Source organism: Neopsephotus bourkii, unplaced genomic scaffold, assembly GCF_033783945.1.
Source record: "Neopsephotus bourkii isolate Nb327-2 ecotype Australia unplaced genomic scaffold, CSIRO-AGI_Nbou_v1 NB_1792, whole genome shotgun sequence".
NCBI lineage: Eukaryota > Metazoa > Chordata > Aves > Psittaciformes > Psittacidae > Neopsephotus > Neopsephotus bourkii.
In genome coordinates this window covers 3,280,694-3,293,920 of record NW_026902266.1, presented here as the reverse complement: position 1 = coordinate 3,293,920, position 13,227 = coordinate 3,280,694, and the positions used below count along the sequence as shown (strand labels likewise).

General features: G+C 40.2%; 2 protein-coding genes across 8 annotated transcripts in view; one reads left to right on the top strand and one right to left on the bottom strand.

Moving 5' to 3' along the window:
* SMOC1 (SPARC related modular calcium binding 1) overlaps nt 1–13,227 on the bottom strand; it is a 136,830-nt gene that overhangs the window by 40,093 nt on the left and 83,510 nt on the right. For 6 of the 7 annotated variants that reach the window (XM_061380305.1, XM_061380309.1, XM_061380303.1 and 3 more), the window contains exons 6-7: nt 10,688–10,777; nt 5,613–5,693 (exon numbers count right to left, since the gene is read on the bottom strand). In XM_061380305.1, coding sequence (XP_061236289.1) covers nt 5,613–5,693; nt 10,688–10,777 — 171 coding nt within the window. The remainder of the gene's footprint in view (nt 1–5,612; nt 5,694–10,687; nt 10,778–13,227) is intronic. The other variant, XM_061380306.1, reaches the window with a different exon arrangement.
* LOC133226619 (cytochrome c oxidase assembly protein COX16 homolog, mitochondrial) overlaps nt 1–13,227 on the top strand; it is a 299,200-nt gene that overhangs the window by 249,843 nt on the left and 36,130 nt on the right. The gene's annotated exons all lie outside the window — the stretch shown is intronic.

The window sequence follows — 13,227 nt, the reverse complement described above, 5'->3', positions numbered from 1 at the left end:
GACTCATTGGTGCCCTCCCACAAACTCTTGATCTTGACATCATCACTGATGCATCTTTTTTCCATCTTCAGCTATGGGGAAGTTCAAAAGCCACTACTCCCAGGTCTTATGCCCAGAGGATACCGAAGCACCAGAATGTTCACCAAGGAGGACTGCAGTAGCATTAGGATATCATTCCCAGGCACCAAAATTCTACAATTACAATACTAATGTAAAACCTTATTCAGATGTCACAAAGCACAGTTGTGCCTGGCTGCCTCCCCTTCTCAACTTGCTTTTCTGCTCAAGCAAGATCAACTTTTGCTTCCACCCATCTCTTCCACTTGGTGTCCTAATACTAATTAGCCACAGATTTTGGGGAAAAGCCTACAGTAGACATTTGGACATTAACCTTAACACAACTGGCATGGAGGGACAGCCAGTCAGTTTGGAACTAACACAATTACTTTAGACAGAAAGCAGGAGAAAAGCAGCAGGAGAAGCAGAAGCCTATGGTCTCATATGTCTTTAAACGAGCTGGGGAATGCTGTATGCAAACAGCAGGACAAGACAGCTAAGGCTGAGAAGATGGTATAAAGACAGGTGAGAAACTGCCCCCATGTTTCCAAGGCACAATTAAATTTGCTCTGACTCCAGATAACTACACATTTAACACAAATGGGCACACTGTCTCCCCACTCTGGAGAACAATACAGGTATTCAAGCTCCTTGTGGGTTAGTCCTCACTACTAAAAAGTCTAAATAACAAATCAAACTTTTGTCTAACCTTGGATATTTTTGGTAGAAAAGTAGCAAAAGTATCACACCAAAATTGCCATATTCCTTTTTAAGGGCAAATCGGCTGCCCCTGCCCTGTTATATGTTGGTTGGTCTCACCTGACTATCTGACTCAGGAGGAACTGAGGGTTTTCTTGCCATAAAACTTATGGAAAGAACACAGACAAAACAGAGAAGCCAGGTCCTGGTAGTACTCTTGATCTAATCACATCCCACCTCACTGTGCAGATCTCCGGAGACAAACAGCACCAAGCATCTTTTGGGGTGGACGGCAGCGTATGCTTCTGCTTCTTGCGAAAGTACAGACATGGAGCTTTCAAGCTCTTTCTCCCTTTGACAATCCCTAAAGTTTGGCCACCAAACAAATTAAATTAACAAAAAGAAATATGAATTTACCACCATTCTTGTTCTCAAAGCTCTCCACAAGTTATACTCTGTCCACTAAGAGCTCCTGACAGCAGAAAGCTCTACCACTGGAAAGCTATCATGAGATGCATGCATGATGCTTGGGTACCAGAGCTGAACAGAATAGGCCACATGGAGTTGGACCCCATTCAACAAGCAAGATCTTGAAATAAACAGCTATGGGATTTTTATTTTTTTTTTTTAATTAAGCACACACAAACCTGTCTTCAGCTGCTAATGTTAACGTATTACTCATTTTCCCTTTCAAATAACGTCACGTTCAAAACCCTAGTGACTGTAGAATGCCTACTTGAGGCTGCTACTGCTGGTTTGTCTAGAGCTGTTTACTTTTCCATGCATGAGCTCATTACATCACTCTGTGGTTTTCTCAAAGGTTGTCAGGGTAAGCTGAATACAGGCTGGAATCTCTTGCTAACTAAAACAAATCACTAAAGTAGCACAAATGGATTTGGAGATAACTCAACTCTGGAAATGAGGAACAACCACAGATTCCTCAGAGGAGAGGGGATGCTCCCAAACAGGCAATCATTAGATTTTATTTTATTGGAAGTGGGATACTTTATCAGGTATTTCCCTAGATTAAGAGCCATAAAAAAGTAATCATTCAGGCTGTTGCAGGCTGGGGAGATGAGGTAGGAAACTGGAAGCTGAAAGAGTAAAAGCAGAATAAGAAGACACTTCCCAGCAATGCTGATTAGAGAATGGCCATTGTGAAGGTCCCATCTGTATCACCTCCTGCTCTGGCAGTGTTAAAAATAATTCACACATTACAGAGGGCGGTGCTAAGTAACAGGCTTAGTTTTGGGTATCCACGTGGCTGCACACATGGGTGTGCATGTTTGGGGAAGGTGAAAATCAATTCAAAACAAACAACAAAAATGCTCCTGTCAAAAAATACTGTGTTGATCTAGACCTTTCACTTGCCCCAAAAAAGAAAAACTGACTTTGGGGCTAAAGGCAGATGACTTAGTTTGTAAGTGTAGAAAAACAATCACTTCTCAGCTGCTCAACAGCCCAGATGTTAGAGCATGTTCATATTTTGGTTCCTGCCTCTGACTGAGAAGATTTGAACCTGCATCTCACCCTACTGAGAAAGGGATCTAGTTGTCACTTCATTTTTTAAGGTGTGCTGGTGAACAGCACTAGCAATCCCTCCCAGCAATGCTGCTTTACTTAGCATAGAAAAATTCACTGGCAGAATGCCTGGAGAAATACAGATTCTCAGTCAAATGCTGTAATCACCAGGCTACAGTCATTCTGCTTTTCCTGATCCCCAGGCTTAATTAGCATTTACACATGCCAAGCAAAACATACACACTCCAAAAGTGAGGACTGTTTAAGGAGAACCTGTTCTGTTTGTTAATACTACACAGAATGTAGAACACTCAGATTTCAAATGCAGCTCCTTGAGATACAGGCTGCATATGCAACGTGGAGTATCACCAGCTCTGAAATGGTCAGCTACCTGACTAACATTGACTAGAGACAATGACAGCAAATTACAGAGCCTATTTATATTCATATAGCAATTCTTAAATTCTCCTCATGATTGATATACCGATGATGCTAGCCTTCCAAGACATACAGTGTCTCTGCTGATTAGAGAGCAGGACATACCCTCTGACAGCAGATTCTGCTGGACTTCACTGCAAAAGACAGGGCTATTTAACCACTGCAAGGAGGAGAGAAATCAGGGTTAAGTGTTACATTACACAAACTCCAAGGAATAGGGCAGGCTTTCAAGAACTCAAGACTAATGAAAAAGAACAGAAATAAGAGTTAGGCTGGATATTGCAAAAAGAAAAATCCTGGGATTAAGTTCAAACAGCACAGCAGCTTTCTGTGGGAAGAGGTGAAATCTTTATTGCCTAAGGCATTTATGCTACACTAGAAAATGCTGCTCTTCATACAGCACATTCACTAGCCCTAAGGCAGCAGATTAGATGATCCACTAGGTATTTTCTCTAATTACAGTCATCCCAACTAAATTGTTGCAAGAGGATACCAGGCTGTACTGCCTCAAGACAGTAAGTGCAAGCTCAGAGTGATAATGTAGCTGAGCGAATACCAAACTCAAATATCCAATCTTGTGCTTGTAAAACTTACTTTAACCCTTGAAAAATAAACAAAAAATCAGAAATGTGCTGAGCATTGAATATTTCAAGCTGACAACAGCCAAAAGCAATTAAAAACATCCCCTAATTTTGCATGCCCACTTAATGACAGCGCTTTTCATCATCTTCAGCCAAGACAGACTTGAAGACATTTGAAGAACCTGATTCTAAATTATACTCATCCTCCCAACTCTTTGTTGTTCAATCTCACCTGCCCTATGTATACTGGCAAGGGATAAATGGAATGAGAGATCCCAAACAACGGTACTAGTCTTCACTGGTTGAAAGAAACAGACTAAAGCAGTCCACACCTAATATCAGATAAACCATAGCCCTAGACAGCATTTCTTGGTATCAGTAACTTGGTGTAAGAAACAGAGATGGCTGTTTATTTGTAGGGCCTGATGTGGAAACTGGGGTATACAATTCGCAACCCAGTCTCTTAATGAGATCATACAGCAAATGAGTGTCTGTCAGAGCAGTCAGTAAGGCCACACATCTCCTTTAAGATTACTGTAGAAACCACCTCTTATGGAACTCCTGAATCTTCCAGAAGATCATTTCTTTTCGAATTGTAGCATGCGCCAATAACCATCTTGATGGAATAACAGAAATTACATCAGAACCAATTGGAAAAAAAAAAAGTGGGCAAAAGTAAACTCAGAAAAGGAACTCTTCAATAAACAAAACACCTGGCTTACATCAGGCAGCTTCATGACTAAACACCTGAAATAACCAACTGACTTTACAATGTGAAAGCCAGCCTGCTTTGGTACTACAAGCCAAGAAAGGGTAGGAGGTAGGCTCACAAGTAAAAGACCCTCCTGCTCCCAAGTCCCTTTCCAGCTTCTTAGAACCCAGATCTAGGAACACTTCCTTCCATCACAGCTACCAGGTTTGCTGCATCAGAAAGAATGGTCTTCAAGATAGGTAAGCCTCATTACATAGGATTTTAATATTAAACTGTCACCTTCAATTGCACTATTGTCCCAGCAGCTCAAAAAACATAAGCTGCATTTGCTCTACCATGAAATACATCCTTAAAGAAGAATGCTGATACACCTACACTATCTGAAGCTTCTGGATGATTTCCACTGGCAGTTTCTACATGGACCACCCTGCTACAAAAAATGTCAGGAAGTGAGGCAACAGAAGACTGTTGCTAAAACTGGGGTCTGGTGAATGATGGATGTGCTTCTGTGCAGAGCAATTCTACACTCTGCAGCAAAATATTCTCACCTAGCCTAGCACTGATTTCACCCTGCAGTTGGGAAGGTTAAGGGTACTGCTGAGCACTATGAATGCTCTCTGGCTAATCCAGACATACCAGGTGATGAAGTACTTCAAGCTATCCTAATTTATCTGTTATGGGGACTGGAGTTATTCCCAACAGCTGCTCTAGGCATACACTATTTCATAAAATATATGCAATAGTAGCAGATCCTATTTAAACCTTAAAAGTAAACCCAATGGCTTAAGGCAATTTTCTTCTTTTGATATTCCATCTACCTTTTTTCTTTCCCCCACTTCAGTTAAAACATATCAGATAGAAACCATCCTCATCAAGAATCCCTAACTTCCCTCTTCAGATTATCCCAGTTTCTAGTGATTTCAGTGACTCCATGCAGTTTCACCCTCATCTCCAACCTCAAGTTTTACATCTTACCTTCACATCTTCCTGCTGCCCCTTTTCCCACACATGGTCATGATTTTTTCTTTGTTTTTTTTTTCTTTTTTTTTTATGCTTGGGTCTTCCCTTACCCACCCTATTACCCAAAAAAATAATTTCAGCATTTACTTAGATCCAACCATAAATAACCTACTTGCCGTTCTGAAATAATCCAATCTTTTCTCTATCAAAAAATATAACCCATACAGAAGAATCTTGAAATTGCTAGAAAAGAAGCCCCTCTCTGTAATTTCTCAACTGCTCAGACCAAAACCACAGCACAAAACTCAGAGCCAAATGCATCAGTTCGTACATCCATGAAAGACTGCTGAACAACAAACAGAATAAAGATGACAGCTGGCTGGGATGAATCAACAGATGAAGAAATCAGAGGTTCCCCAGATAGGGTCTGGGGAAAAACAAACATCTCTCATTACACGTCGACTGTGGCCTTCTGGACACAAAAAAGGACACTATCTGAAATTCTCTTACAGCCTGCACTTCAAACCCTGCAACACTGAAAAGCAGCAGGACAGGTACAATGAAAGAAGAGTGAAACAAGACAAGACTGTGAGGGACTACAGCCTAGTTGAAAGAAAAGTTTGTTTTCTTCATTAGACCATTACCTGAATTCCTTATATTGGAGCTGTTCAATTTAGAATCTTTGATGACCAAGTGCTTAATCCAAAGGGTGGGTGCTGTGATTTCTGAAAGAGAAAAAATAACAGCCTTAAAAAAAACTACAGCAACTCATAAATATATATGGTTGTTACTCATAGAACAGTTCGGGTTGGAAGGGACCTTAAAGCTCATCTAGCTCCAACCCCCTGCCATAAGCAGAGACACTTTCCACTAGACCAGGTTGCTCAGAGCCCCATCCAACCTGGCCTCAAACTGCCAGGGATGGGGCATCCACAGCTTCTCTGAGCAACCTGTGCCAGTGTCTCACCACCTTTGCAGTAAAGGATTTCTTCTTTATATCTAATCTAAATCTACACTCTTTCAGTTTAAAGCCATTACCCCTTGTCTGGTCACTACCTGCCCTTGTAAAAACTCCCTCCTTACCTTTTCTATAGGCCCCCTTTAGGTACTGTAAGGATGCTCTATGGTCTCCCTGAAGCCTTCTCAAGGCTGAACAACACAAACTCAGCCTCTCTTCAAAGAAGACAAGATGCTTGCTACGATCATGCCTTAACTGAACCATCATCTTCATAGAGATAGGCTTATTCCCTAGTGAGGTCTTCCACCTCTTATGAAGCAAGATTTGTTAATCTTCTACAAGGTTATCACATTATCTTCCCATTCCAGACAGTACCTCCCTTCCACCCCCCACCTCTTAAGCTCTCAAGTCTAAAGCCTTTCCCCTTAGGTCTTACAGATCTCAAAGGTTATATTGTGTGCTATAGTATATATTGGTTTTCAGTATATACTGATTTAAAAAGTCAATTGAGACCTTAAATATCACCTTAACAGCACAAGAAGAGCTGACCACAGTCAGTTCCCTAAAACAAGCAAGAACAAAATCTGAGGTAATAGGCAGAGAAATGAAGATATTTCTGGAAAGACATGAAAGAAAGTCTGTTAAAGAAACAAGTTCTGGTTAAAAAAGCATATCTGATGCACTACAACCATGATATCCAAAGATACATTTGTGGGAAAAAATTGCTTAGAGCACCTTCTCTGAAGTGTTACAATCTACTTCAAAACACAGAACCTGCCCTAAACTGCAGAAATGACACAAAAATCAGCATTTGATTAGAACTGAGCAAAGCAGTACTCAATACCATGGGCTAAAGCTCCAAAAGGAAAGGTCTTCCTAAAGAAAGACATTTTCAGAACTGGTATCTTCTGAAGCTTTTTCAGTTTCCACAAGAGCATGCCTTAAATACTAGATTCTGGAGTTTGTCTTAAGTCCCTCTAAGAAGTTTTAACAAGGGTTTTCCTGCTCCTTTGTAACATTTACATGGATCTGATCTGGCACGGGAAAGCTAGCTGCCTACAAGAGAAACTGATTATACATTACAAAAGCATGAAGGAAAATGAAAGGGAATTCTTCCTTCCTAAAAGTTTTCAGCTACATTCATTATAGGCATTACTGAAATAATGTTCAGGGCATTTTTTCATATGGAAGTATAGGCTGGACATTGATATTCCAGCAGTAGTAAAAGCTTGCTAAACAAAGACTGCCTTATCTGCAGGTTCCACTACACTATTTTATAATCACTTTGTCATGATGCACTCCTATAAATATATATATCTATATACTTTGGGCCTTTTGAGGGAAGAACTGTATCAAATTAAACACTGGGTGAGAGGTAGGAAGGGGAAAAGCACAAGAGCAGAAAAAGTCCATAAACCAAAAATGCTAGATCAAACCTAAATCTGGGGTGAAATTTAGCTCTGACTCTGCACTATACGGACTGGTTATACCTACAGTGGAAGAAGGAGGGACAACCAAAGTCAAAGAGGGCAAAGAATTTTTGGAATACAGGTAAGCAACACAGACTCCTCTGAGCAACAGATCTGTGGAAAGAGTAGATTCCCACTGAGTTAAGAGGTAAAGTTTAGAAAAAAGGAAGATATTTGAACTTATTCTTTAGGAAACAAGAACAACTTACAGATTGAAACTAAATAGAGGGTGTATGAAAAGAAAACAAAGCCTAGAAGTGCAGGAGGGAATGAAACTTTTTAATTCAAAACTATAGCAAGGACCATTTATAAAATCCTGCAAAGAAAAATCTTGTCTAAGAGGAGATTCACTATAAACATCACCAAGATCTGCATTGTAATGAAGTGAAATAATTTTTAAAGAGATGGCTGCTTTATGATTCAAGCCTTGGACAGGAGAGTTTAAATTATCTGATACATATTATCTCTGGCACTGCCCTGTTGTGCCCTCAGGGAGGACGGTAGGGAGTGGGAGGGGAAATTATATCTGAAATGTGAATTTTCATTACCCTCTAATGTAGGTGAAAACATGAGAAAGGTGAACCTTCACCTTGGAGATGCTGACATCCAATATCACGTATTTCAGGGGCAGCTGAATGTATGTATGTCTTTGAAAAAATTCAGCCCCTTGTGGATTGAAAGTAGACACCCCAAAATGAAGCATGAAAAGAAATTCTACATTTTTATCGTCCATTCACGTTCCTACCAACTCCATCCTGGTTGCCTGACTTTGAATGCACAGGTTTTCAGAAGCCCAGCATGTCTCAAACCCACTGAAATTAAATGGGATTTTGTCTTTAACTCCTTTGAACATCTATACACCTGACATGTGGATGGACAACTGTTTTGTCTTTTTATGCCATCTGATGTGTTAGACACCAAGTACAAGCCATTCCTCAGGAAGACCTACCCAAGACACTGGGAGAGTATGCTACTGAAGTGCCATGACATGTTTGCTCAGATAGAATGGATGCTTTCAGGATGACACCCTGAAGCATCCAGTCCAACCTTCTACTCCAGACAGGGTCAGCTATAAGAACAGACCGGGTTGATCATGCCTTTAACTGGCACTAAAGGAAGACAGAGTTTCACCTCTTTGGACAATCTGTTCCACTGCCTTCTTGTCCTCATGGTGACTAAGTTTTTCCTTATATCCAGTCCAACCATTTTGTTTCAATTTATGACTGTTGCTTCACATCGTGCATTGCTGTGAAAATCCCCACTCCCTCTTCTTAAAAAACTTCTCTGTAGATATTGGAAGGCTGCTACTAGGCCACCTTTAAGTCTTCCCCAGGCTATACACTTATGCTGTTCTTGATGTACCCACTTTAAGTCACTCTTGAGGACAGTATGCTTAAAGGTAGATTACACAAACTTTTGTTCAGACCCAGAATGGATTTCGTTGTGCTTATTGCTACAACCAACGCTGAAAACTAGTTAGTCCTATTTAACTAACAGGGATGACAAAAATAGAGAGTGATAAACTTAGCAGAGGTTATTCATTGGTGCATAGTTTAATCCATCTGTCATATTCTCTTCTCCCAGGCCATGAGGGACACTGCTAAAACAACAGGAAGCCATCACATTAGTCATTCTCTCTAGAAGTCTAGGAGATAAGGTCTTGCATAATATATCACAAGATTTGTGAGAGGCAATCTTTCATCATACAGTCCAAGTCCATTTATCAGACTTGATTTCACTTACAAATCAATGCAAAGCTTTTTCATTGAAAATGTTTTTCACAGAAGATGACTTTTTTTCTGACTCTGCCTGTCACCAGAAGGACCAGAAAAGATCTGTTCACTGCACCATTTCTCAAGACCTTTGCCCAGTTCTATGTGAATGACCAAAATGTAGTCTCTCCTAAGAGGGAGCTTGTGAACAGGCTGTATTAACCAGATCAGCTCACTCCTGTGTTTTACTGGTGCATTCTTTCCTTTGAATATCTATGGGCACCCTCTCAGGGGAAAACTTAAAGACCAGAAGTTTGTGATTACAAACAACAATTTAATACAACATCAGCTTGCTGCCAGGAGGAACTGTCTTTTGATATAAACAAGAGATAGCATGGCTTCCATCTCCTTTGTTTATTTTAAAGTGCTTTTTGCTCTGAGGGCTTTGCTTTGTTTCTCAAAGCTCACAAGAAGATTCTTACAAACCTACAATCACTAAATGGAAGTGACAGGACTACAACATCTTCCCATTATATAAGCTTATTTTAGCAACAAACCCCCACGCCCCATCACCTGTTTTTACAAGAAAGCAAGAGTAGGCAGCAGCACCACCTACTCTTGCTCAGTAGTCCCCATTTCTGACTTTGATCCAGTTTAAAAAAAGTTTCAAATACAACAGTCAGTTATGAAAAGTCATAGGTTTTCCTTCACTGCCTTCTCGTCCACAGATTCAAGTGGGTGACAGGGTGGTTCAGGCTTCAGCCCATAACTTGACCATAATGGTTGTGGATTTAAAGATGTAGAAAACTTGCACTACTTCTAAGTAATATGCAAGGCATAAACAGCCCATTCACTACTCAAGGACCACTATCCCCACTGGTATTTATTTTTGTATGTACAAAAGCCTTGAGCCCTCTGTGATGACAGCCTTTTTATCCTCGTTTCAAGGCTTTCCATGGACTAACGTCCAATATTCCCTTTCCAAAGTAATACAATCACAAGATTAGCCCATTTGAGAAGGAAACTGCCTTGGTGGGCTGTGAATTAAGTGGGCCCAAGATACTGACTTCATTTGCTTAAATAGTATGTGCGTCAATAAAAGTAATTGTTAAATAAAGAAACCTCCCAGCAATTTTCTTCCAACTCAGTATTCACAAGCTGTGGTTTAGCACTGCCCCCCCCCCCTTTTGTGAAGCTGTAATGCACTGCAGAGGTTATGAAACTCCCAGCACTGGTATCATGAGGGTAGAGAGAACAAGGGAATATGGACAGCCTAGGGAAGTTACCGTGTCTGACTTGATGAACACTTTTTTATTTTTGCTGTGACACCTTTTCCTCCAAGGTTACCTCAGGAATCTCATCAACTGGTGTTATTGTTGGATTCCAGGGAAGAGGGGAGAATGTAAAAGGATTAGGGAAAATGCCTGAGGTCCCAAGGGCACATGAAATTTGGATAACTTATGAGATTCATTGGCTTTTCTGCTTTGCAGGATAAAGAAAGCATTTGAGCCATAAATCCTTGGGAAAAGGGAGAGGGAAGTAGCTTTTTTTGTTATTATTATTTTGAGGGATGTTCTTACCTTCTCCATCAAAAATCGGCTGGGTTTCCATGGTAGGTGTTGGCTTCGAACCGTCATCTGAATTGAGGGTTAAAAAGAATCGAAAAGAAACTACCATTATTGAGGTAAATACTATCTACTCTCCAGTACTGTTGAATGATTGGGATTTGTACATGGCCCGGCCAAGTCCGGAAGAGAGAGAAGACAGACAGAAAGAATACAGTTCATACTCACAGCAGTAACATTCTACATAGCAAGCATGCATCAAGCAATATCCTTAGACTTAGAAGAAGCCTCCCGCCCTTCCTCCCCTCTCCCTCCCAAAACCACTGGTGCTCATAACCTGGCACTTTCCCCTTGTTGCACTCATGCAATCACCTTTTTAGTTTCAGGTCATACATCCTACACAGGTCATTTCCTGAGATAACAGAAGTCTGGAGATTGCTGCCCCACTGTGTATTTCTCCTTATTCTTTTTGTTCAAAAGAAAACCTCTTCTTCTGTAACTTACCTGTGCAGAACCTGGCACCAGCATTCACTGCAGAGCTGTCAGAAAGGGATGGTCAATAGCAAATCTTTTTTCTTACAGTGCCTGCATCAAGGCATTCACTAATTGCAATGCTGTGGCAATGTCTTCTAATTGCAAAATCGTGGAAAAAGAACTTTTCTCTCATTCATGTGTGAGAGCACTCCATGTCTTCTGACCGCAAGTCTTTCATAATTAAAAGTTTAAACCAGAGGAGATTCCATAGGAACTATAAATCTCAATATTTAGACATGGACCACAGGGAAAAGTGTTTAGTTTACACTCTGTTTGGCTTTGTTTGCCTGTCCATTGTACTATCTACTGCCCCAGCTTGGATTCAGACTGAGCCTAATTTCCTTCACACTCAGAGGGATCTGGATTTCAATCCCCAACTTGGAGCATCTTTACACAGCACTTGAACAGTGGCACAGCATTAAGTGAGGCAAAACGTTTGCCTGGGGGCAAGCTAAGCTGGAAGAAACAGTGAAGGAAGATCTTTGTTACATTGCAAAATCAGAAAATAAAATAGTGGTGGGATGTAAACTAAGATGAGATTAGCCTAGAATTGCCTTTTCCCCCCTTGTTTGAATACAGTGACTTTTAAAACTTACAGTTTGTTACAACTGCTTTTTGCATATGTTATGGACAGAGATGACACTAGACATCAGCAAAGTGGGCAGTAACCTAAAATGCAAAGTTACACAGCAAAAAATCAGTTGGAGGGTGGAGTTCATGACAGAAAAGCCAAGCTTCCCACCATCTCCATGGCTATCAGATGCACAGGGCAGTCAAAATTTGGAGGAAAGGTGCATGGAACAGCCCCTCCTAGAGGTAGCAGTAACTGCCCTCAGCCTTCCCTTATATTAGTTCAATTAAAAAGTATGAGACCATTAGAAGGGGGAAAGAAGGGCAGAAATGGAAAACAGAGGCTTGTAGACTATTTTTTACACACATACCTACATTTGCAGTTTTATAAAGCGAGCAAAAGCCTAAACACCTCTTCCACAGATCATTCATTGTATGCATTTCCACAGCAGGTAATCTAATTCACAGAAAGCAAAAGTGTGCTGGTGATTCTATTTCAACCTCAGAGATCCACTGAAGTAAAGGAGGTTGACAGAAACAAGCAAGACACCCTTTGTTGTCATTTTCCCCTCTTCCTCATTGTATTTGGATTTATGCTTAACTGCAAGGAAAGAAAAAAAATTTGGAAGAAAAAATACTTACCATTTCCGAATCAACTCATGTTCAGAGTTTTCCTGTTATTGGGTACTACCAGTAACATGGATAAACAGTATTTTTCTTTAAAAATTAGAACAATTGATTTGTCAGGAAATAAAAAAATTAAAAACCCCCAATTCTGCTTAATTTACAAGAATGAAGATTTTGCCCTTTAAAGAAATCTTTGAATAAAAGCTCTTGGTTTTTTGTTGGGTTGTTTGTTTTTTTTTTTGGTCAAAATAGGCTGCTCTGCTTCTGCAAGATCCCAGAAACCACAGCTAAGGCTTGTTATTTGTTTAGTATGACACTTCACACTGTAACAAAGCAGTGAGCAGTATGTAAGCAGCGTGGTTGGCTTTACAGATTGAGAAACCAACCCAAAACTGCAAAAGATACTTATAGAACAACTGGAAAGATGAATAATTCTGAAGTTACACAAAACAGAAAGAGACCTGGCATAAAAAAATTACCAGTGTGATAATAAGTTTATTCATATTGTTTTCATGAATGCTTCTGCACAAAGTAATTACAGAATTGCTTTTCAGATTTAAAGCAGCAACCCAGAAGCCAACAATGGAGAAAAATTAAAAGTGGATGTAAGCCACAGCACTTTATCCAAACCATTATATGAAATCTGGCAGAACTAGGGATGCTTCAGGTTCAGGAGGTTTCTTTTAGTCTCAAGTGTGTGCGTGTGCATGTAGAACAGAGGCAGTAAGCAATTACAATCTGTGAAATACATTTTTCCTAAAGAGAATCTTATAGCACTTCTTGTACAAAGTTAGCCATTAAGCTACTGAAGAGTATTAAACAGT